This window comes from Oryctolagus cuniculus, chromosome 9 (genome assembly GCF_964237555.1).
Source record: "Oryctolagus cuniculus chromosome 9, mOryCun1.1, whole genome shotgun sequence".
NCBI classification, from domain to species: domain Eukaryota; kingdom Metazoa; phylum Chordata; class Mammalia; order Lagomorpha; family Leporidae; genus Oryctolagus; species Oryctolagus cuniculus.
This window is the reverse complement of record NC_091440.1, coordinates 91639686-91663757: the sequence shown is the minus strand read 5'-3', so window position 1 is coordinate 91663757 and position 24072 is coordinate 91639686. Positions and strand designations below refer to the sequence as shown.

The 24072-nt window shown below is 42.7% G+C and overlaps 1 protein-coding gene across 7 annotated transcripts in view; it reads right to left on the bottom strand.

Annotated features, from left to right (window-relative positions):
- Positions 1-24072, bottom strand: part of IFT88 (intraflagellar transport 88) — a 125209-nt gene that overhangs the window by 1117 nt on the left and 100020 nt on the right. For all 7 annotated transcript variants that reach the window (XM_070049126.1, XM_017343475.3, XM_008259933.4 and 4 more), the window contains one exon: positions 21040-21106. In XM_070049126.1, coding sequence (XP_069905227.1) covers positions 21040-21106 — 67 coding nt within the window. The remainder of the gene's footprint in view (positions 1-21039; positions 21107-24072) is intronic.

Genomic DNA, 24072 nt, shown 5'->3' with positions numbered 1-24072 from the left:
CAACACTGCAACGATGTTCACATAGCAGAGGGTTAGATCCCCCTGTATAAGACAGAGTGTGGCCCAGTACGGATATGGCATGGCCTGAGAAGAATGACAGCTACGCAGATACGTAAAGGTTGCCTTTGGAAAGACTGTGGCACGGATTTTTAGGCAGGGCTGAACACTACTGCCGTCCCAGATGCAAGAGGGGACTTCAACAAATCTGTGGAAGGAAAACTGGAATTACAAGACAAGTTTGTTTGCTGTACAAGATTTCTGAAGTCGACAAAGCATAATATGCGTTTTCTATGAACTTTCTGAAAGCCTTGTACTTTTAAATCCTATTTTCACTATATCTTCTACAGGAACCATTCCCTGAGCCCCTCAGTTTTTATTCACTCCTTTTAAAATTCATATAATGGCATTTTTTTTCACTTACATAAGTTTAACTTTTAATGACAGCCCACTGACATACACTATTCATTTTTTTTTGAGTATGCATACTTCATATTCATTTTTCTGACAAAGTCTCTTGGAATAAATAAAAATAAGATTGTGCTTAAAATCCACCTAATTTTGGGGCCAGTGTTGTAGCACAGCAGGTTAAGCCACTGCCTGCAATGCCCACATCCCACGTGGTGCAGGTTCCAGACCTGGCTGCTCCACTTCCGATCCAGCTCCCTGCTAATGGCCTGGGAAAAGCAGAAGAAGATGGCCCACATGCTTGGGCCCTCGCCACCCATGGGGGAGACCCAGATGAAAGCTCCTGGCTTTGGCTTGGCCCACCCTGCACTGCAACCACTAGGGGAGCAAACCAGCAGATAGAAGATCTTTCTTTTTCTGTCTCTCCCTCTCTTTCTGTAACTGACTTTCAAATAAATCTTAAAAAAAAAAAAAATCCCCATACTTTAAGATTAATGAACTTACTTAAAATCACAGGTTATCTAAAACATTACATTTCCCTTATTACTGATGTTGCTGGAAAATAAAGCCCCTTAATTTAAAGCATTGAATATGCTGACACACTTTGATGCATTTTTAATTACTTTGTTCTTCTCTAATTTTTCTGTTAGAATACATTTTTTCCCATTTGAAAGTCTATGTGGGTTTTATTCCAATCTGCTTAAGTGAGCTTAGATCAAGAGTTTGAAAACCACTGATCTAGGTAACATTTCATTTCTTTTACTCTACTCTTCACACATTTGTAGAAACAAATTAGCAAACAAAACAAAACAAAACACAAAACCAAAAAAAACCCTGATGTCTCTCTCAGGTACCCAAAAACCTCCCAGCCTGATGGATTCAAATCCTGAGGAAAGAACTAATCTTTAAAAAATGAAAACTGGGGGCCGGTGCTAAGGCACAGTGGGTTAAAGCCCAACCTGCAGCGTCGGCATCCCATATGGGAGCCAGTTCAAATCCTGGCTGCTCCACTTTCAATCCAGCTCTCTGCTATGGCCTGGGAGAACAGCGGAGGATGGCCCAAGGCTTTGGGTCCCTGCACTCACGTGGGAGACCTGGGAGAACCTCTTGGGTCCTGGCTTCGGATTGGCTCAGTTCCAGCTGTTGCAGCCATTTCAAAAGTGAACCAGTGGGTGGAAGACCTCCCTCCAATAGGTCATTTGAAAAAAATGAAAACTGACATCCTTTAAAAAATTTCAACTGTGCAACTGAAAAATTATGAATATAATTTTGTTTTTAGAAATGGGTGTCATCATTTTATTTTTACAGATGAAGAAAGCAATGATCAGAAAAAAAAATTCATATAGGTAAGCGTAACAGAATAGGCTTTTTTTTAATAAAATATTTTATTTATTTATTTATTTGATGGGTAGAGTTATAGACAATGAGAGAGAGAGACAGAGAGAAAGGTCTTCCTTCCGTTGGTTCACTCCCCAAATGGCCACTATGGCCAGACTACACGGATCCGAAGCCGAGACAGAATCCGGCGCCCCAACCGAGAATAGAACCTGGGGTGCCGGTGCCACAGGCGGAGGATTAGCCAAGTGAGCCACTGCACCGGCCCTTAATGTATTTTTTTTTTTATTTTTATTTTTTGACAGGCAGAGTGGACAGTGAGAGAGAGAGAGAGACAGAGAGAAAGGTCTTCCTTTTGCTGTTGGTTCACCCTCCAATGGCCGCCGCAGCCGGCACGCTGTGGCCGGTGCACCGCGCTGATCCGATGGCAGGAGCCAGGTGCTTCTCCTGGTCTCCCGTGGGGTACAGGGCCCAAGCACTTGGGCCATCCTCCACTGCACTCCCTGGCCACAGCAGAGAGCTGGCCTGGAAGAGGGGCAACCGGGACAGAATCCGGCGCCCCAACCGGGACTAGAACCCGGTGTGCTGGTGCTGCAAGGTGGAGGATTAGCCTAGTGAGCCGCGGCGCCGGCCCCTTAATGTATTTTTTTTTTTTTTTTTTGACAGGCAGAGTGGACAGTGAGAGAGAGAGACAGAGAGAAAGGTCTTCCTTTTGCTGTTGGTTCACCCTCCAATGGCCGCCGCAGCCGGCACGCTGTGGCCGGCGCACCATGCTGATCCTATGGCAGGAGCCAGGTACTTATCCTGGTCTCCCATGGGGTGCAGGGCCCAAGCACTTGGGCCATCCTCCACTGCACTCCCTGGCCACAGCAGAGAGCTGGCCTGGAAGAGGGGCAACCGGGACAGAATCCGGCGCCCCAACCGGGACTAGAACCTGGTGTGCCGGCGCCGCTAGGCGGAGGATTAGCCTAGTGAGCTGCGGCGCCGGCCCCCTTAATGTATTTTTAAGATTAAGTAAGGTTCAACAGTTTTTGTTTCCCTCCTGGCCATTTGTATTGTTTACTTTGGGAATTTCCATACTTTGTACACTTTAAACAGGCAGACTTTTTTTTTTTTTTTTTGCACATGGATATTTCAGGATTCCTTCTATGTAAATTCTATGATTCTAAGGATTTTCCTCTTTCAAATAAATGTATCATTTGGAATTTCAGTGCTCATTTTGTAATAACTCAGATAAATTATCTCTAAATTGTTATCTTCTGTTTGTTTTTTAAAGACTTATTTATTGGGGCCAGGACTGTGGCACAGTGGGTTAACGCCCTAGCCTGAAGCACCAGCCTCAAATATGGGCTCCGGTTTGAGACTCGGCTGCTCCACTTCCAATCCAGCTCTCTGCTTCTCTCTCAGTGTAACCCTTTCAAATAAATAACTTACTTATTTATTTGAAAGGCAGAGTTACAGAGAGGCAGAGAGAGAGAGAGAGAGAGAGAGAGAGAGAGAGAGAGAGAGAGAGTCTTCCATCTGCTGGTTCATTCCCCAGATGGCTGCAATGGCCAGAAATGCACCAGTCCGAAGCCAGGAGCCAGGAGCTTCTTCTGGGTCTCCCACATGGGTGCAGGGGCCCAAGGACTTGGGCTGTCTTCTGCTGCTTTCCCAGGCCATAGCAGAGAGCTGGATCAGAAGTGGAGCAACCAGGACTCAAACCAGCATCCATACTGGATACCGGCACTACAGGTTGGGCTTTAACCCACTGTGCCATAGCGCTGGCCCTTGTTATCATCTGAGCCTATTCATTGTATAACTTCCCTCCAGGATATAGTAATTGTTGTTTGTTACAAAACTGAAATGAGTATTATTGCCAAAATGGTAACATTTTGTTATTTAAACATAAATCCACCCAGGCTTACAAATGCTTATTGATCCATGTACACCTGTACATGTGTGGCATTATTACTCCATGAAAGGTGATTGAAAATAACATGACAGTATTTACAATATGCTCCCACAGCCTTTTTGATGAAACTGTTTTTTTTTTTTTAAAAAAAAGCCTACTCTCTGGGGGCCGGCACCGTGGCTCACTTGGTTAATCCTCTGCCTGCGGTGCTGGCATCCCATATGGGCCCCGGGTTCTAGTCCTGGTTGCTCCTCTTCCAGTCCAGCTCTCTGCTGTGGCCTGGGAGGGCAGTGGAGGATGGCCCAAGTGCTTGGGCCCTGCACCCGCATGGGAGACCAGGGGGAGGCACCTGGCTCCTGGCTTCGGATTGGCGCAGCACCGGCCGTAGCAGCCATTTTGGGGGTGAACCAACAGAAGGCAGACCTTTCTCTCTGTCTCTCTCTCTCACTGTCTAACTCTGCCTGTCAAAAAAACAAAAAAATACATTAAGTGAAAACAAGTATATCAAACACTGAATATGTTCATCAGAAGGGTAAAAAATGAGTTAAAACATGCAACATTTGCATATGTGAATAATACATATTTATATACATAAAGCAAGGAATGGAAAATTATAAAACTGAGAGGATGTAATCTAAACAGTGGTTATCTATGGGGGAGACAGGACAGGACAGGAAGGATCACACAGGTGGGTGCAACATTAATGCTGATGTTCCGGTTCTAATGTTTATGATGGCTTCATAAACTTTTAATATGCTTCAAAAATTAAAACTGCTACAGAAATTCCTATATGTAACAACACATACATAATTCAAACAATTCTGGCAGTATGATTCTAAGTACTAAAACTTGTTTTTGCCTAGTCAAATGGCCAAATATCAGATTAGTGCGTGAAATAAAGGAACAAGCTTTCTGAGGGTACTTTGGTAGTATATATCAAAAGACTTAAAACTCTGCAGTTAGCAAGATGCCAGAGTGGGGAGCCCCAGGCTTTGTTCCCCAACAGAGACACCAAATATAATATATGTGGTCCAAAAGTCCTCATGAGAACTCCAGAGATCACCTTGGAATTCAGGATACTCCAAGTAAGCTCAAGGCTGTAACAGCTGCATCGAAACAGGCATGAAAAGCCATTGCATTTAAACTGTGTCAGCCCTCATCCGAGCCAGCGCAGCTCCGGACAGGGCCACACAGCCCCAGGCGCAGCCGTTCCCTTGGGAAGAAGAGGGACGAGTGCGATGCATGTGCAATATTCTGTCTCTTGCGGGAGCTGCCTGAGGAACTGTTTTCTGTCTCGGGGGACTCAGAGCCCTGATGAGGAACCTGCACTTTACGGCCATCTTGGGGGTGCTAAGAACCAAGGAAAGCTCCTGGGTTTGTTGCAGCAGCTGGAGCACCTCTCCCACCACAGAAGCAACATGGAGCAAGTATCCAACTTGCTGCTTTCTCTGGGGAGTGAAACACAGCCCGGTGTCCTTGCTTTGGGGGCTTCCTGAGGGGCTGGTTTCTGCTTCCTCTGACCCGAAGTTCCCACAGGAAATGAGCATACCTTGACTGCCTGGGTCTCGGGGGCCAGAAGAGCTCCGTGGTTTGCTGCAGCACCAAAGATCCTACAGCGCTGCCCACAGCGGGCGGAGGGATCCAGGGACTGCAAAGTCCCGATAAAGAAATCAGCACACTCTGGAACTGAAAGTCACACCAGCAAGCTCGGAGAAGACACCTCCACATCCAAGCGGTCTGAGGCCTCCGTAACCTCTCATCAAGCTCACAAAGGTCTTCTCCCCACCAAGTCAGTCTGTGAAGGCCTGGATAGGTGGCTGTTTTATGGAAATCTATAAATTACCTAACATAGAATTAAAACTATCCCTTTACAGAAGCTCAGTGTGCTGTAAGAGAATGCTTACAGCGGGCAGTGTTGCAGCATAGCGGGTTAAGCTGCTGTTTGTGATGCTGACATCCATATCAGAGTGCCAGGTGCGCCCCTGCCACCCGCGTGGGAGACCTGGATGGAGTTTCAGGCTTCTGGTTCAGGCCTGGTCCAGCACTGGCTGTTGCAGCCATTTGGGGAGTGAACCATCAGATGGAAGATCTCTCTTTTCCTCTCTCTATAACTCCACCTTTCAGTAAATAAATAAAATAAATCTTTAAAAAATCATTGAACTTGAAGAAAAGGTCATCTGAAATTATTGAGTCAAAGAAACAAACAAAAACACAGAAGAGTGAAGAAATCCTAAGTAAATTACAAGGCACCATCTTAGGAAGCAGTATGGACATTATGCAAGTGTCAGAAGGAAAGGAGAGAGAAATGGGGCGCGAAGCTTATTTGAATAGATAATGGCTAAAAACTTCCCTAATATGAGAAAGCAATGGAAATCCAAATTCAAGAAATCCAAAGGACTCCAACTATGCTGAATCCAAAAAGGCTCACACTGAGACACATTACAACCCAACTGTCAAAAGTCAAAGATAAAGAGTGAATCTTTAAAGTATCAACAGACTTATCACTTACAAGGGAACTTCTGTAAGATTACTGGTATATTTCTCAGAAGAAACATTACAGAACAGCAGGTAGTGGGATGATACATTCAAGGTGCTGAAAGTAAAGCACTGCCAGCCTAGAATACTATATCTGGCAAAACTGCCCTTCAAAAATGAAAAGCCTTATGAATAAACAAAAGTTTAGAGAGTTCATGACCATTAGATCTGCCTACCAAAAATTGCTAAACAGAATTCTTCAAGCTGAAATGAAGGGATCTTAGACAGAAAAACAATAGCATGTAAAAACAAAGTTTTCTGGTGGAGGTACATATAGATACAAATATGGAATCCTGTAATACTGTCATGATGCTGAAAAAAAAATTCCAATTCACACACAAAATTTAAAGGATAAAGGTAAAAATAACTCTAAAACTATGTTATAGATACAGAATACAAAAAGATAATTTGTGATATCAATAGCAAAAAAAAGCAGGTATAGCAAAGAGATGTTTTACATGCAACAGAAGTTAAGTTGTTACCCCCTAAAAATAGATTATTGTAGGCACAAGAATTTAGGCTAGCAGTTAAGATGGCCACATCCTACAGTGGAGTACCTGGGTTCGATTCCTGGCTCTGGCTCTGGATTACTACTTCCTGTCAATATGGATTCTGGGAGACAGCAGGTGATAGCTCGAGTGATTGAGTTCCTGCCACCCACATGGGAGACTGGGAGTGAGTTCCTTGCCCCTGGCTCTGGCCCTAGTCCAACCCTGGCTATTATAGGCATTTGGGGAGTGAACCAGCACTCACTCTCTCTCCCTCTGTTTCTCCCTCTGTCCCTCAAATAACATGATACATATATTTTAAAAAGAGATAATATAACTAAAATTTTTATATAATCTCCATAACTATAGGAAAAATGCCTATAAATATGACTTAAAATAATCAAAAAATGTCACTATAAAAAATCAATGAAGCATAACGGAGGCAGCGAGTTAAACAGGGACAGACACAAGGTAACACAAAGGTCAATTAACAAGATGGAAATAAGAAGTCTTTCCCAATCAGTAACTACTTTAAGTGTAAATGACTGAACTCCCCAGTCTGAAGACATAGAGTGGCCAAATGGATTTTTTTAAAAGACTCTATTTCAATATATTGTCCACAAGAGATTAGCTTTAGATGTAAGAATATATAAGCCAGAAATGAGAGCATGGGAAAAGATACCATACATATCGTAACCAGAAGACAGCAGAAGTGGCCATACTTTATTTAGAAAAAATATATTTCACTCCTGCCGCTTTTTAAAGTTTGAGTTATTTATTTAAAAGGCAGAGTGACACAGAAAGAGCAAGAGACAATGAGATATCTTCCAACTGTTGGTTCAATCCCCAAATGGCTACAACCGCTGGGGCTTGGCCAGACCAAATCCAGAAGCCAGGACTTCATCCTGGTCTCCCACATAGGTGGCAGAGGGCCAACTATGTGGCCACTTTTGCTGCCTTCCCAGGCACACTAGCAGGAAGCTGGACCGGAAACAGAGCAGCCAGGATTTGAACCGGCATTCCGACATGGGATGCCAGTGTTGCAACCTGCTGCTTAACCCTCTGTGCCACACCAGGCTCTGTTTCTTTTCAACACAGGTAATGGAAATCTCAGCCACAGCAATCAGTGAAGGAAAAAAAAAAAGGCATCTAAATGTGGTAAGAAAAAATAAAATTATCTCTTCACAAATGACATGATCTTATATGGAGAAAATCCTAAATATTTCATTAAAAAACTGCTAGGACTAATAAATTCAGCACGGGTGCAAGATACAGAAGTAACACACAACAATCAATTCAATTTCTATAAACTAGCTTTGAACAATCTGAAAAGGAAGAAAAAATATCTCACTTATAATAGCATTATAAAAGAATAAAATATTTAGGAATACAGGTAGCCAAGAAGGTTAAGGATTTATATACTGGGCCTCGTGTTATGGTGTAACGGGTTAAGTAAACACCTCCAACACTGGTATCCCATATCAGCATCCCATATGGGCACCAGTTCATGACCAGATACTCCACTTCCAATCCAGCTTCCTGCTAATGGCCTTGGGAAAGCAGTGGAAGGTGGCCCAAGTGCCTGAAACGCTGCCACCCATGTAGGAGACCCGGAAGAAGCTCCTGGCTTGTGGCTTTGGCTTGGCCCAGCCCTAGCTGTTGTGGCCATTTGGGGTGTGAACCAGTAGATAGAAGATCTGCCCCTCTATCTTACCCTCTCTCTCTGTAAGTCTGCCTTTCAAATAAATAATAAATAAGCTTTTAAAAAGACTTATATACTGAAAACTACAAAATATTGCTGAAATAAATTAAAGATGACATACACAGGGGCCAGTGTTGTGGAGTAATAGACTAAGCCACGGCCTGCAATGCTGACATCCCATATATATGCTGGTTCAAGTCTCAGCTGCTCCACTTCTGATCCAGCTCCCTGCTAATATACCTGGGAAAGCAGCAGAATATGGCTTGGGCTCCTGCACCCATGCAGGAGATCAGGAAGAAGCTCCTGGCTCCTGGCTTCAGCCTGGCCCAGCCCTGGTGGTTGCGGCCATTTGGGGAGTGAACCAGTGGATGGAAGATTCTCATTCTCTCTCTGTCTCTGTTTTTCTTCTCTCTCTTTTTTTCTCTCTCCAAGTAACTCTGCCTTTCAAATTAAATAAATCTTAAAAATTTTTTTTAAAAAGATGACATTTGTAAATGGAAAGACATCATATGTCATGGACTGGACATTGTTAAATATCCATACTACAAAAAGCAATTTATAGACTTAATGAAATCCCTATCAAAATATCAAGGGTGTCTTCTGCAGAAACAGAAAAAACCACACTGGAATTCATGTGGATTCTCGGAGGATCCCCAGATGCCCAAAATAAAACTGAAAAACAAAACTGAAGGCACATATTTTCTGATTTCAAAGCACATTACAAAGCTGTAGCTATCAAACAGCATGGCCATGGCCATTTTGATATGACCTTTTCACCTCATTCCACCACAGTCCTGGCTTGAAAGAAAAAAACCGTACAGACCCATGGAAAAGAAATATAGAGACCACAGAAATAAACTCCCACATAAAGACGGTCAAATCATTTTTGGCAAAGGATGTCAAGGCTATACAACAGGAAAAGGATAATCTAACAAATGATAGGAAAACTGGATATTCACATACAAAAAAATGAAGTTAGATCCTTTCAACATACAAAATGAACTCAAAATAGATCAAAGACCTAAATGTAAGATCTGAAACTATAAAACTCCTAGAAGGAAACACAAAAAAAAATCATCATAACATTGGATTTGGGAATGAATTTTTGGGTAGGACACCAAAATCAAATACAACAAAGGAAAAATAGACAACCGGAACTATATCAAACTTTTATGTAGCAAAGGACTGTCTCAAGAGAGTGAACAATTAACCTATAAAATGGAGAAAATATCTGCATACCATACATCTGATAAGGGGTTAATGTTCAGAATATACAACAAACTCCTAAAATGTAACAAAACAATCCAATTAAAAAATGGGCAAAAATGGGGCATTTCACCGAGTGGCTTAGATGCCAGTGTCCGCCATCCAAGTGCCTGCTTTCATGCCTGGCTTGGAGTCCTGACTCCAGCTTCCTGCTAATACAGACCCTGGGAGGCTGCAGCGATAGTTCAAGCAGTTGGGTTCATGTCACCTACATGGGAGACCTGGGCTGAGTTCCCGGCTCCCAGCTTTGGCCAGACCTGGCCCTCCCCATTGTGGACATCTGGGCAGTAAACTAGCAGATGAACTAGTCTTCCAAATAGAATTTTTATAAAGTTCCTCAGCTTCTTATTCCCTTTTTACTTTCTGACTATTCAGTCCATCTTACTATAAGAAATAGGAGTCTGCAATAATTTTTAATTTTTAATTTCTCAACCTCAAGGCTAAATGCCCACTCCTGGAATATTTTTACAGTCAGCAGAAACACACAAGCATCATTTAAGAAGTTATTAAGTCTAACTCTATTTTCAGATGGGAAAACAGAGAGGTAAAGTCACTTGCTTAAGAGTTCTGAGTCAGTAGCAGGACAAACACAAAAATACAGGTTCATGATTGTCAGCACAGACTTTGCCAAACACCTCTGGGCCCTTCCTTTTAGTCACATATTCCAACCTTCTGCTATTCCAAGCTTGGTGGTTTGGTGACCCCACACAATGTGGCTGTCTTAGTAATGACAATCAAACATCAGGACAAAGTAAATGCACAATCTCTTTTCACAGTCCTAGTTTAGACCCTTCTCTTACTCCCAGAATAACCTAGATTAACTTCTTGCCTTTTAATCAAGTCTGCAATCTGAAGATTTAGGAAAACAGGACAAGGTGTCTACTTGGGGCAGACTACACATGGGCTCGACCAATGTTTTCACAAGGCAACTCATACTAAGAAGGCTGCTTATTTATAACATTTGAAGAGTGCCTCCTTTTTAAAGATGAGTTTGTGTGTGTTTAAGAGACTGAGTGTTATAACATAGGCTCTATTCACACAGTAAATTAAGTTAAGGGGCTAAACACATAAACTTTAACCATATACTCTCTTCAAATAAAAATGAATTTAGTTTTCAAAGGAAGACAGTCTTTACTTATTTAGAGAAAATATGGTTATGAACATAAAAGTCATTTACAGTAATAGATAAACTTAAGGTGGAAAAAACTGTAAAGAGAAAATGAAAAGCAATGCACTTCATTTTCATTAATTTTATGAACAGATCATGACAAATTTTTAATCAGACTTAAATTCAGTGGTTTTGCAGAACTCAGTAACTAATATATTCACCTGAGTAACGCAAATAAGAAAAATATATAGATTTCTTGACCTCCAACAACATGGGTATTTTAAATTCTGGTGAGTGCTCATGACCGTATGCCAGCCTACATGACCAGAGGCACAGATGACACAGTCAATCCCTTCAGGGACTTCACAGTCTACGGTGACTTCTATCTTAAACACTGTCTATAAATCCTTTCCATGATGTCACACCTATAACATGTTTTAAAGATCCAATAAAAATATCTGCATTTCCTGTATTTTTCTCACTTTACTGATTTCCGTATGCTTCTAAATGAACATGATTTTATTCAGAGAAAACTAGAAAGGAAATCACGTTGTGTGATTACTGTCCTTCATTCATGCCAGTGACAAATGCGACTGTCTCCTGGAAGTTCTCTCTTCCTGGAAGCTGCTGCGCTGAATGGCTGTGTCTTTGGGGCTCCCACGGGCAGCAACACCCCAGACCTTGCCCTGGGGGAACAAGGGGCCTGTGGTAACCGCCACGGGGTGAAGTAACAATGGGGGTGAACATAATCACGCTTGGAAATATCTCTAGTCAAACTTTTTAGTTTATTCCCAATGCTTTCTGCCATAGTGATGAAAACGTGTGCACGTAATTTGTGAATCTGATATTTTAAAGGTCACTTGCAGCAGGGTCTCTCCCTTGGGATCCCCGGCAGCAGCACTTGGCTTACAAAGAACGCCCTTGGCATTCCTCCTCACTGCAGAGGCTGCACACACTTTACCACCCTGCAGGAGGGACCCCTTTACATCTCCTTTCTGCCTCCCTGTGACACACCCACTTCCAAGATCACTGGAATCTGGCTTTTGTCCCGAACCATGCCCTGGACTGTTTTCTGTAGGGCTATCAACACGATCTTTGGTGAAAAATCTAATGGCCCTTAGTTTTTCAAGGTTCAATCAATCAATCAATATCCAATAATTCTTCCAACTCTGCCCCCTTCCTTAAGCTGGAAGTCTATCAACTGTTCCCTCTTAGTTCCTACTGTTTTGAAGGTTAAAAATTCCGCCCATTCCTCTGCAGCTACAGTGGCTCTAACTCTTTTTTTTTAAAAATGCTTTCCTTTTATTAATGTGTGTTTGAATATGAAACACGGTCACCCCCCCCCCCCTTTTTTTTTAAAAAAAAAAAAAAAAAAGGTTGTTCTCCAGCAATTTTGGAATATGGAACTTTGGCTTTTTACTCTTCTTAATAGTTTCTGTAACTGACTTTCCCCTCTTCAAATCTGTACCTCTGTTCCTCAGAGATAGAGCAAGGACAAAGTCTTAATTTAGAAAACAAATTCCTAATTTTACATTGTAAAAATAATCATTTAAAAAGAAAAATCCTTTTAATCCCCAACCCTATCCTAGTCATGGATAATCTGGTTTGGTACAAGTCTATAAATAAATTTCTTTCTTCTCAAAAAAACATTTATGAAACTTTATAAGAAATAGAGGTTTGAAAAACAGACCAAGAGAAACCCAAGTACCAGCCATGTTACTGCTACTGACACAGGCGCTCAGTGTTCAGAGTCACCACTGCAGCCTCAGTGTCACCCTGCACCGGCTCCACCAGCCAGCCTGCCCGGCGTCCACTTAGCCACTCTTTTCTTCTCCTTGATAGTGTCTGTATTCTGGCTTCAGCTCCCATGTGTTTTTGTGGATCCCTTTTACATTCTGAATACCAATTTCTTTCAAGATTTCCTTCAGGTAGCCCCCAGGCTGTTCTGTGATGTCACCAGGCCCTTCAGGTTGTAGTACTGCTGCTTCTCAAGGGCTGAAACCAGCATGTCTAAAACTTGTTGTTCATCAGCTCGAGCTCATTTTCCGGCTTCTTTCTTTTTCCTTTCATATTGAATAGAGCACCAGGAACCAGCCACGTGGAGGAGCATCTAGGCCAGGAAGCCTAGGGCGGGTGGCCCAAAGGCCACCTATATATAGTATATAGTTCTATATAATATGTATTGGAACTTGCAAATGACCCATCCTCTTATGAGCTGATCTTCCTCTGCTCCTGTTCCATTCCTAAGTTACAGGGTGGTACACCCCTGCCAGGGATCCAAAGGGCCCTCCCATTCCCCAGCCCATAAGAAAGCAATGCCCTCACAGCCCCAGACAACATGGTCTTCACGTAGCTTTACAAGGCTCACAGCTGGACCTGCCTGTCCCGAGAGTTTCGGCTCATTCTCACATCATTACTGCTGCACTGCTCAGTGTGACTTGACCCCTCACTCTACTCCTGCTCATCCACTAACATCACTGCCCAACGAAACAGCTAAGGATGCAGCCCAATTGGGAAATAGCTCCTGTTTTAGGCAACACTCAAGTGAGCACTGAGAGCCCATGGAGGGACTCAGTGAATATACAAGCAAAGAGGTTAACAGATTGATTATATTTTGCAACCAAAATGCTTAATGATACCTGGCACAGAAGGAGGTTATGGGAGAAGGTGGAAAGATACCAGTGTTTAATAAGCATTTACTATGGTTGGGAAGGTAAATGCCTCTTTATTGATAGAAAGGTAGAAGGGAAAGAGAAGGAGAAAAGAACTGATAAAAGGGAGCCGGCGCCGCGGCTCACTAGGCTAATCCTCCGCCTAGCGGCGCCGGCACACCGGGTTCTAGTCCCGGTCGGGGCGCCGGATTCTGTCCCGGTCGCCCCTCTTCCAGGCCAGCCCTCTGCTGTGGCCAGGGAGTGCAGTGGAGGATGGCCCAGGTGCTTGGGCCCTGCACCCCATGGGAGACCAGGAAAAGCACCTGGCTCCTGGCTCCTGCCATCGGATCAGCGCGGTGCGCCGGCCGCAGCGGCCATTGTAGGGTGAACCAACGGCAAAGGAAGACCTTTCTCTCTGTCTCTCTCTCTCACTGTCCACTCTGTCTGTAAAAAAAAAAAAAAAAAAAAAAAAAGAACTGATAAAAGGTATGTGTTTGTGCATACGTGGATGCACTCAAGTGTATATAAACAATAAACCTATACTGTGTATTTTTTACAGACCCATGTAATAAAATAGATATATGCATGTATATGTATATGAATACAAACATACATGTACAATGTTTAGACTGAATTTCTAGTGTTTTTTTTTTTGTAATTTACCTCTGATGGTAAACCCAACAGATGAATTTCACAGATATACTAAACCATATAATAATACAGAGGTATGAGAGTACTTCAAAAAGTCTGAGGAAAAATGGAATTAAAAGCTAAATTTACTTTGGTGCACAAAATTTGAAACTCATGCCCAGTTTCTTCATAGGACATATTTTCCATGACCTTTTGCAGCTACCTTGTACATTTGTGTACATTCACTTTCCATGCACGTGTTAACAGATCAAGGTCACACGTGTGGCAGCAGTAGGAACACAGGCACTGGGATCTCAGGTACTGCCTGCTTACTCCCTCATCTCTGCACCCACATCCACCCTAAGTGGTCTCCCAAGTCAGGAACTGTGTTAAAAGTTTTACAGCTGGGGTCGGCAATGTGTGTGCGTGGTAGGCTAAGCCTCTGCTTGCAGAGCTGGCATCCAGTTTGGATGCCAGTTGGTGTCCTGGCTGCTCCTCTTCTGATCCAGCTCTCTGCTTATAGCTTGTGAAGGTAGTGGAAGATGGCCCAAGTGCTTGGGCCCCTGTACCTGTGTGGGAGACCCAGAACAAACTCCTGGCTTCAGATTGGCCTAGCTCGGGCTGTTGGGGCCATTTGGAGAGTGAACCAGAGGATAGAAGACCTTTCTCTCTGTCTCTCCCTCTCTGTCTGTAGCTCTACCTCTCAAATAAATAATCTTAAAATTTTTTTTCCAATCCTGTAAGGTAGGTCCTATTTTCACTCTTACTTTGCTGATGAGAAAACTCTGACAAAGGGATGAGGCTCAATGTCACATAAGATGTGGTGAGAAGAGAAAGGTGTCCATGAGTGCTGAATGAATACCAAGACTGAGGAACTGACTATGATAAATTTGAACTCAGGGCAAAGGGCCAGAAGAAAGAAGCACCTTTCTCTGTTGAAGAAAAAAAAACCCTCTCAGCTCTGTTGTGAAGTGTGCTGATGGATTTGTAGGTGACTGAGCTGTGAACAGCTAAGATAGTTCTAACAAAAGGTCACTGGATATACACTGTTATTGTCCAAGCTATATACTTGGATATGAGGCTGAAACCAGTGCTTTGACCAAATGGATACTTTCTAAGTCCAACCTGTCATTGCGAAGAATATTCATGGAGACTTTGGCTTAAGAGCAGGGATTAGCAAACTACAATCTGTGGCCCAAATCTGGTCCACCTCTGCACACCTGGTGAGCCAAGAATGGTTTGCATATTTTTAAATGACTGGGATAAAAGCAATGAATAATATTTCGTGACATATGAAAATTGTATGACATTCAAGTTCAGTGTTCATAAATGAAATTTTATAGAGTAGCACCACACCCATTCACTTAGCTCTGTCTACAGCTGCTTCTGTGACACAGGGAAGATGGGGCCCATGGCATCATCTATGTACTGTCTGGCCCAATACAGCAGTCTCCTGACCAGCTTAGGAACCACTGCACGAGAAAACAGGAACATGCTGGCAGACTGGACCAGCACATGTCAATTTCTCCTGGAATTGTGACACTGAGAAGACTCTGTGCCACAGTGTTACTAAATATCTTCTAATATTTATGACTAAGAAAGCTTCCTTTATGGAGCATACACATTGCAAAGTGGTTAGACAGTAGGGTGTCCAGCAGAACTGTCACAGAGATCTCTGGGATGAAGACATGTGTCAAATGAGGACCAGAGCAGAGGGGGGACACTCAGAGAAATGGCAGTCCCCAGTTCTGGGCCGTCAAGGCTGTCTTCTCCATACAAGCTCCTCCCTCCTCCCTGGAATCAGCTTCGGTTTTACGGGATGCACCTCCTCGGTGCATGCTCCTTAGATCCCTGGTGTGCACCTGTTCACCCTCAGCTTGTGACACCGTCAAGGCCCAGTAAAACGATAGAGTGGGGATCTAGCCAGAGAATTTGCTCACCCTTGGCCTGTAATCTGAAAATAAAGCTTTGATAAAAAAAAAAGAAACATGGTTATAATGTACTTTCATAAAAGACATGTTCCTCAAAAAAGTTGACTGTAAAGTGAATTTCTGTTCACTGAGTCACATTATCCTGATTTTCCATATAAATTATTGTCAGCATAAAATGGATACATTTTCATAGGAACAGTTCACACCCAGGACATAACAAAAATCAAACTAAAAAAATGTAGCAAGCTATTAAAAATCACAAAGTAAACAAAAAGCAATTTCAAAGTAAGTCACAAAAGGCCACCATCACGCTAAAATACAGAATGCTGTATACGAAGGCAGTACTGCATCTTCAGGAGAGATACACATGAGAAGCAGATGTGTTCTATGGATTTTCCAGCCTTTTAACCTGACTCAATCAATGTTTTGGCACTGCATTTTGGAAAACTTTAACCTCAAATTTGCATTTAAAGGAACAATGCATTTTCATTTCAAGTAATTAAAACATGTTCATTTAATTTTAAATTAAGTCTGTAAAAACAAAGCAAAGTACTGAAAATTCTAAATCCAGCACTGTTTTCAACACAATTTGTGTCAAGTCATGACAGTAACAACAGCTGCCATTTACTGAGCACCCAGGATGTGCCAGGCGGCGGGTGGGCGGTTCCATGGTTGTGCACAGCACACTCTCACCACCTTACTGAGGCTTTCCCTGTGACAGCGCCAGGGCGTGAGCCACAGGCTGGATGACTCAAGAATGTCAAACGCTGAGACTGGCTATGGTGGTGACAGTCGTGGTGACCCTTCCCTGTACACTCTAGCCCACTGAATTCTGCATTATCTGATTTAAGGTGGGGCTGTGGTTCCCTCAGCGTGATCTGCTCTTAGGACGGTGGCAGCAGCGTCACTGGGAACTTGTTGGACAGGACACTTGAGGCTCCAGTACAGGCTGATTCCTATATGTTGGGGTGGGCACAGCAGTCTCATGTAGCCTTCCAAACGATTCTGTTTATACACTAGAGTTGGAGACCCACTGGAGAGGAAGGGAGCTGAGCTTCACCAAACAAATTAGCAGCCAAAATAAGGCTGCAAAGAGACTAGTCTGATCCAAAAACACAATACAACTCAATACAACAACAATTTTCAAGAGCCAACAAGCATTTCAGAAGTAATAGTAACAATTCTGATAAATTAATTAGTTGCCTGTGACTTCCCTCTAGGCAATACTTGAACAATCGAGTCACAGGCGCTGCAATTTATTTTACTGCAGTATGCTGGGACTAGCTTAAGGCAGGAGTCATGTAGATCCACATAAAACCCGTCCCTTTCTTTGGTCTGAGCTGTGATTCTGATTAGGGTGGAGGGCCAAATATTCCCGCACGAGGATGTAAAGGTGCATCTCAAGGCCTCACAGGTTAGAGGGAGAAAAATGCATGAGACCAACTCCCTTTAACCTGGAGCTGTGTACTGGGAATGCCTTAGTGGGGAAAGAGAGTGGATGAGGGACCACTCCCCACAGAGTGCCTGGGAGGTGACTGCTGTGAGAAAAGGAGAGAGGTTTATTCCAACTTCAAAGCCAGGGCCAGCTTAGGAGTGCAACCTGAGAAGAGAACTGGAAAGGGAAGGAGCGAGTGTCAGGGTGGTGCCGGCCAAGCAGCCAATGGGGCATTCAGAGTGGGCTGCAGGATGGAGTGAAGGCATCTGGGCTGACACATTCACTCAAAGCGTCAGGAAATGAAAATGCAAAGGGGTGTGTGTGTGTGTGTGCGTGTGTGTGTGTGTGTGGCAAAGCAAGGAAGTACCCTGCTAAGGGATTGCTGAGTGCCTTAAACTTGTGCCAAGAGAACCAAGCAACATAAAACCCTGCTTGGAAAAGGGCTCAGTAGCACAGACTTCCTATCTGCCCCTCCCCATGTGAGAAGCCTGCTTCTCTGGGCACTAGAGACTGTGCTGGGCTGCCGTGCTGGGGCCCAGGGAGAAAGGAGAAGGAGAGCAGCAGAGGGAGGCTGGGGCGGCAGGTGCCTTCATCACAGAACCGTCCCTCTCGTCTTTCTTTCCTGCCAGTCTCTTCTTCCCTGGCCTCACTCTGACCATGGAGGGGGCCGGAGACTGGGTGAAGCACTTTTTGTTCTGAGGCACAGTCTGATTGAAGGAACATTATGGGAAGGTCACCAGCAAAGGCAGCAATTCATCTTGTAGAACCTTGTCTGCCTTGAGGTACGCTTTGGCCTGATGTCTCCAAGAAGAGACATCAGAGTCTCTGGTTATCCTTTCTCAGGGTGGGACTCTGGATGCAGGCCCCTGGGTTCTGGGCACCAGTGTCCTGTGAGCAGTTCTTGGGTACCTTTGCATCTCATTAGGAGGTCCGGAGGTTTGTGAACAGACTTTTATATTGAAGCCATCTGCAAAACTCAGGCTCAAGTTTATAGGAGAGATTTCATAAGCCCGAGAATTCCAAGGGAAGCATCCAAAGAGTTAACCCAAGGTTGTTGATGTCTAAAAGGAGCTGGCTGGTAATCCTGAACTTGTGATTTCCAGATGAAGTGTAGGATCCTTAGAGGATGCATGAGCTGGTCCAACAACTTTAACAAATGATTACGCATACTCCCTAGGGGTTACACAAGACAATTACTCCTTAAACAGACACTGAACAGTGAGCTTATCAGTACTTCCTGCTTCCTACAAACAAGCATGAGGAAGAAGCATCAAGCTGGTCTGGTGTGCCTTCTATAGTGTATTTTAACTGATGCACAATGCCTTGTCTGTTGACTTCTTGGCCATTAAGAATATTTCTGGCATAGGGTCTCATCTACAATTCAAATTCCAAAGAGCTCGGAAAGCCAAGTCTTCAGGCAGCAATATGAGAGCTTCTTGGGCATAAAACCTGACTTGATTTGAAGCTATAGTCTATGCATCCTTAGTGTGAATATTCCTACATGTCGCCAAATTAGCAAGAAATAACATATCTGACTGAGGTGCTCTCTGTGAATATTACACGCTCTATAGCACCATATTACTTTACTACACTCAGTTTTGACTTCCACAGATCCCCTGGCTGCAGAGGTTTTAGATAAGGGGTTGTGGGTCTGTGTAGTTGTCTCTTGCTTATGTAGAACAAATTGCTGGAACAGATCTTTCAGACCAGAACTCAGCAAAATCCAAATCCAGACTGTCAAAAGGACCCACTACAGCAGGAATCTCTCTTTCTCTCTCTCTCTGTGTGTGTGTGTGTGTGTGTGTACCATCTTAGTAAGGAGATATCTCAAGGGTAGAAGAAAGCAAGGGGACAGAAGCTTCTGTGAGGACCATGGTGCACTGCTTCTTGATGTGGCAGACGGTCTCTGTCACTCTTAGGACCCTTACCCAAAACAACGATTTCTCAGACTCTGGGTCAATCATCCAATGCCTAATGGCAACAAGGCCAGGACCATGAGGTTTATATGGACAAGCTGGACAGACTCTTGGGAAATCCAGTGGTCTGGCTAGAACTAGCTGCCACTGAGGTACCTGCTTGAACATGTTTGGCGAAGTACAGCTAAGACTCAGAAGGAATGCTTTCCTAAGTGCAGTTTCTATCCCTCGAAAAGTTAGAAAACACAAGTGCATTTCTCTGCAATGACAGCATTCACAGCAGTGCTGGAAACTTGAATGGCTGGTTTCCAAGCTAGATTCTGATTTCCTTGAGTGCAAGGACCACATCTTACTTGGTGCTATGGCCTTGGCACTGAACATGATGTTTGGCATAGAGTATGCAGCCAGGAAGTGATGTGAATGGCAGAAAGGTCTACCTGAACTAAGGATTTCATTTTTTCGTCCTGATTCCTAGATCACAAATAGTTATAACAGAATGAAGCTGGGAGGTTACATGGGGCTGCGTCATATGAAGGGACTTCAAAAAGTTCCTGAAATATGCATATCATAAAAAAGCTACACATGGATTTAAAAAATTTGTGCACTAGAATAGACTTATCTTTTAATTGCATTTTCAATGAATTTTTTTGAAGTCCCATTGTATATGCAGGATAGGGCTAAGTATGAATAGGAGCAACTTAAGTGTAGCTGTCCCTCAGTATCCCATGGATAGAAGATTCTGTGGATGCTCATATCCCTTATATAAAATCATGTAGTGTTTGCACAGAACCTACACACATCTTCCTATCTACTTTAAATCATCTTCAAACTACTTTTAATATGTAATGCAGTGCAAATGCTATGCAAATAGCTGTTATATTGTTTAGGGACTGAACAAGAAAAGAAGTCTGAACATGTTCTGTACAGACATAATTTTGTTTGAAATATTTTTGATCTGTGGTTAGCTGATTTTTGGATGCAGAACCCATGGATACAGAGGGTAAATTATATATTTATAAACCCCAATTAGCACTTTACCTGATTAGTTTCTTTAAAACTATCAAATTTTTACTAAATTTAACTTATACTACCCACCTGAATTAGAGAAAAGTAGATTTTTGTTGATAGGAAAAACAGATGGGACTTTTTAAAAAGCTTCGTATTAGGTAACAATGTCACAACAAATTATAACATCAAGAAATTTTAAAGATGCAAAGAACTTTAGAAATCACCTACAGCCTTCAGCATTTCCGTGGTTGACCCAAAGACATACATAGGCTGTCATGGTCAACTCTGGGGCTCAAAACACATCTTGTAACTCCTAGATTGGTACTGTATCTACACTAAAAGTTGGACTAAAGAGTTGGGGCTGTCATTGTTCTGTAAGACCATCCTACTTCTCATGGTACTTCCTTCAAATGGAAATTTTAAAAAATGTAACACAGTAAAACCTCATTAGAATACCCATCTATGGTAATCTGTCCAGTCTGAACTAGTTTAGTAATCAATTGGCAGAAACGGATATGATTATTTAAGAACAAAAATCTGCTAACAAGTACTCATTTATGTCAGTCTGTCCACTTATCAAACTAATCAGAGTAAGTGAGGTTTTACTGTATATAAATAAAACAAACAAACATACAAACAGATAAAGGGCACTTTTGGATTATAACAAGATGTTTCTAGAAGTCCATGTATTAGAAATCTGTCAAACCTAGACTTTCAGGACAACAGGACACTTACCACTGCCAGCACTGCCCTCTCTTTTGCCACGGGAGCCCCCACTGCCATCTCTTCCAGACTTTATGCGCTAAAGCAATAAGAAGACAAATTTAGAATAAACGATTCTCTTTCAAAGTTGAATATAATTAAGGGTTGATTTTTTTAAGTTAACAATATTACATAACCTTCAGGGCCAAGTCACCAAACCTTCAGTTGATTCTCCAGGCAAAAAGGCAGAGTGTCCTCCAAGACTCTCAGAGGATGCCCAACAGGCACTTTACATCAAAAGTGTAAGGCAACCTTTGCTGATGCAAACAACTCAAAACCAAACAGTATTTCTTGATGTGAAGGTTCAAGGCTCAAATATACTAGTTTAAGGGATGGTGGGAGAGGAAAGGAAGGAAATTACAAAAAGGGCCATTTCCTGCATTAGTACTAATTGATAATGGTTTCTATGGTAAAAGAAGGTAAACTGGCTTTTGAAATTCAACTCCTGGGGCTGGTGCTGTGGTACAGCAGGTTAAGCCAAGGCCTGCAGTGCCAGCACCTCATACGGGCACCAGTTTAAAACCCAGTGGCTCCACTTCCGATCCAGCTCCCTGTTCATGTGCCTGGGAAAGCAGAGGAAGATGGCCCAAGTACTTGGGCTCCTGCACGCATGTGGGAGACCTGGATGAAGCTCCGCATTCCTAGCTTCAGCCTTGCCCAGCCCTGGTTGTGGTGGCCATTTGGGGAGTGAACCAGCAGATGGAAACTCACTCTCTCTCCCTGGATCTCCCTCTTTCTTTGTAACTCTGCCTTTCAAATAAATTAATTAATTAAAAAAAAAGAGAAAGAAATCGCACTTCTACAATAAAGCCTGGAGGTTAGCACATCTGTGGTCCCATACTGGAGTACCCAGTTTCGACTCCTGCTCCGGGTCCTGACTCAAAACTCTGCTAATGTTGACCCTGGGCGGTGGTGGTGGTGGGGGGATATATCATCTCAAGTAATTGGATTCCTGCCTCCCATGCAGGAGATCGGGACTGTGTTCCTGGCTCCCAGCTTTGGCCCTAGCTTAGTTTCATCACAGGCCCAGCTGCTGACAGCATTTAGGGAGTGAACCAGTGGATGGAAGATCTCTCTCTCTCTCACTCTCTGCCTTTCAAATAAATAAATAAATGAAATTGAGCCGTGCTAAGCATAGGTCTAATACCTTTTTGAATACACTCAGTAGAACCCTTTTCATTATAAAAAAGGTAGCTTTGTATTTTTAAATTACAGATGAATAGGAAAAGAGGTCAGGTCTATTAGTAAAATAGACAAAAATTCACTATATTCAATGAATAGATAAGTGTTTTGATAAAACAAAAACAAGAAAACTACATTTAGAAAGCAAATACGGACTTTACATTGTTTGTAGTAGTTTTGTGTTCACTGTTCAGGCTAACTCACTCCAACTACTGATGCTTAAACTTGCGAAGTCTGAAGAAAGTGACTTTTTCCACAAACATCCATAGTTCTATTCAAGGTAACTGTACATAATAAAGATTTGAAATATATATTTCTTTTTTATTCTTTTTAATGAAACACAGTAAAAGTGATTATGTTGACAATTAAGAGCATTTGTATTGTTATTTATAATATTCTACATTTTATAAACTTTCACATCTCATCTAACTTAATTAACACTTGGTACATGTATTAAATTTAATATCATGGAATTAAAATGGTTATCACAGTAGGTTTCAACTATATAATACAGCATGGCATTGCAATGCCAAGTTGATATTTTATAGGACTTTTAAACTAAAAATCATTTGCTCATAATTCTTTTATAATTGATACTTTAAAAGAGACTAATCATATCTTTTTTTTTTTTTTTGACAGGCAGAGTGGACAGTGAGAGAGACAGAGAGAAAGGTCTTCCTTTGCCGTTGGTTCACCCTCCAATGGCCGCTGTGGCCAGCGCGCTGCAGCCGGCACACCGCGCTGATCCAATGGCAGGAGCCAGGTGCTTCTCCTGGTCTCCCATGGGGTGCAGGGCCCAAGCATTTGGGCCATCCTCCACTGCACTCCCTGGCCACAGCAGAGAGCTGGCCTGGAAGAGGGGCAACCGGGACAGAATCCGGTGCCCCGACCGGGACTAGGACCCAGTGTGGCAGCGCCTCAAGGCGGAGGATTAGCCTAGTGAGCCGCAGCGGCGGCCTAAAGAGACTAATCATATCTTAAAAGCAAAAACCAGAAAACTACATTTAGAAAGCAAATATGGAATTACATTGTGTTTATATTCAAGATAATTAAAACCTTGAAAAACAGTTGTTTGTCAATTTTTCAGTGTTATAGGAAAAAAATTGATCAATATAACTCTTCACTCAGAATTTTATTTTCAGTATAGTAATATGAAAGTCAAGAACCTACATTCTTTCTATGAAAGGCAGATGTTCAAAAATCATATTGAATTTTTTAATATTGTAGGCTGAAACTTAGAGAAATTATTTTTTCAAAGTAACACTGTTATTCTAATTTTTCATAAAATTACAGAAGTATACTTAAAATGCTTCCAGATATGCTAATATTATTCTCAGAGCCATGTTCTACTAAAGGAATAATTTAAAGAAAAAATTATCATTATTGTAGATAAGCAATTTTCTCTCATGGGTCACAGGACTCTCCAACTAAAATTAAGTTTTCATATTAACCTGTAAGATATTTCACACTGTAGAAAATTACAATTAATCTGTTCGTAGCTATCCACTAAAGACCAGATAGACTCTAAAGCACTTCTTCCCAACAGGAATGCACTTTCATCAGAATTTTTTTTTCTTTTTTTCTTTTTTGACAGGCAGAGTGGATAGTGAGAGAGACAGACAGAGAGAAAGGTCTTCCTTTGCCGTTGGTTCACCCTCCAATGGCTGCCGTCGCTGGTGCGCTGCGGCCAGTGCACCATGCTGATCCGAAGGCAGGAGCCAGGTGCTTCCTCCTGGTCTCCCATGGGGTGCAGGGTCCAAGCACTTGGGCCATCCTCCACTGCACTCCCTGGCCACAGCAGAGAGCTGGACTGTAAGAGGGGCA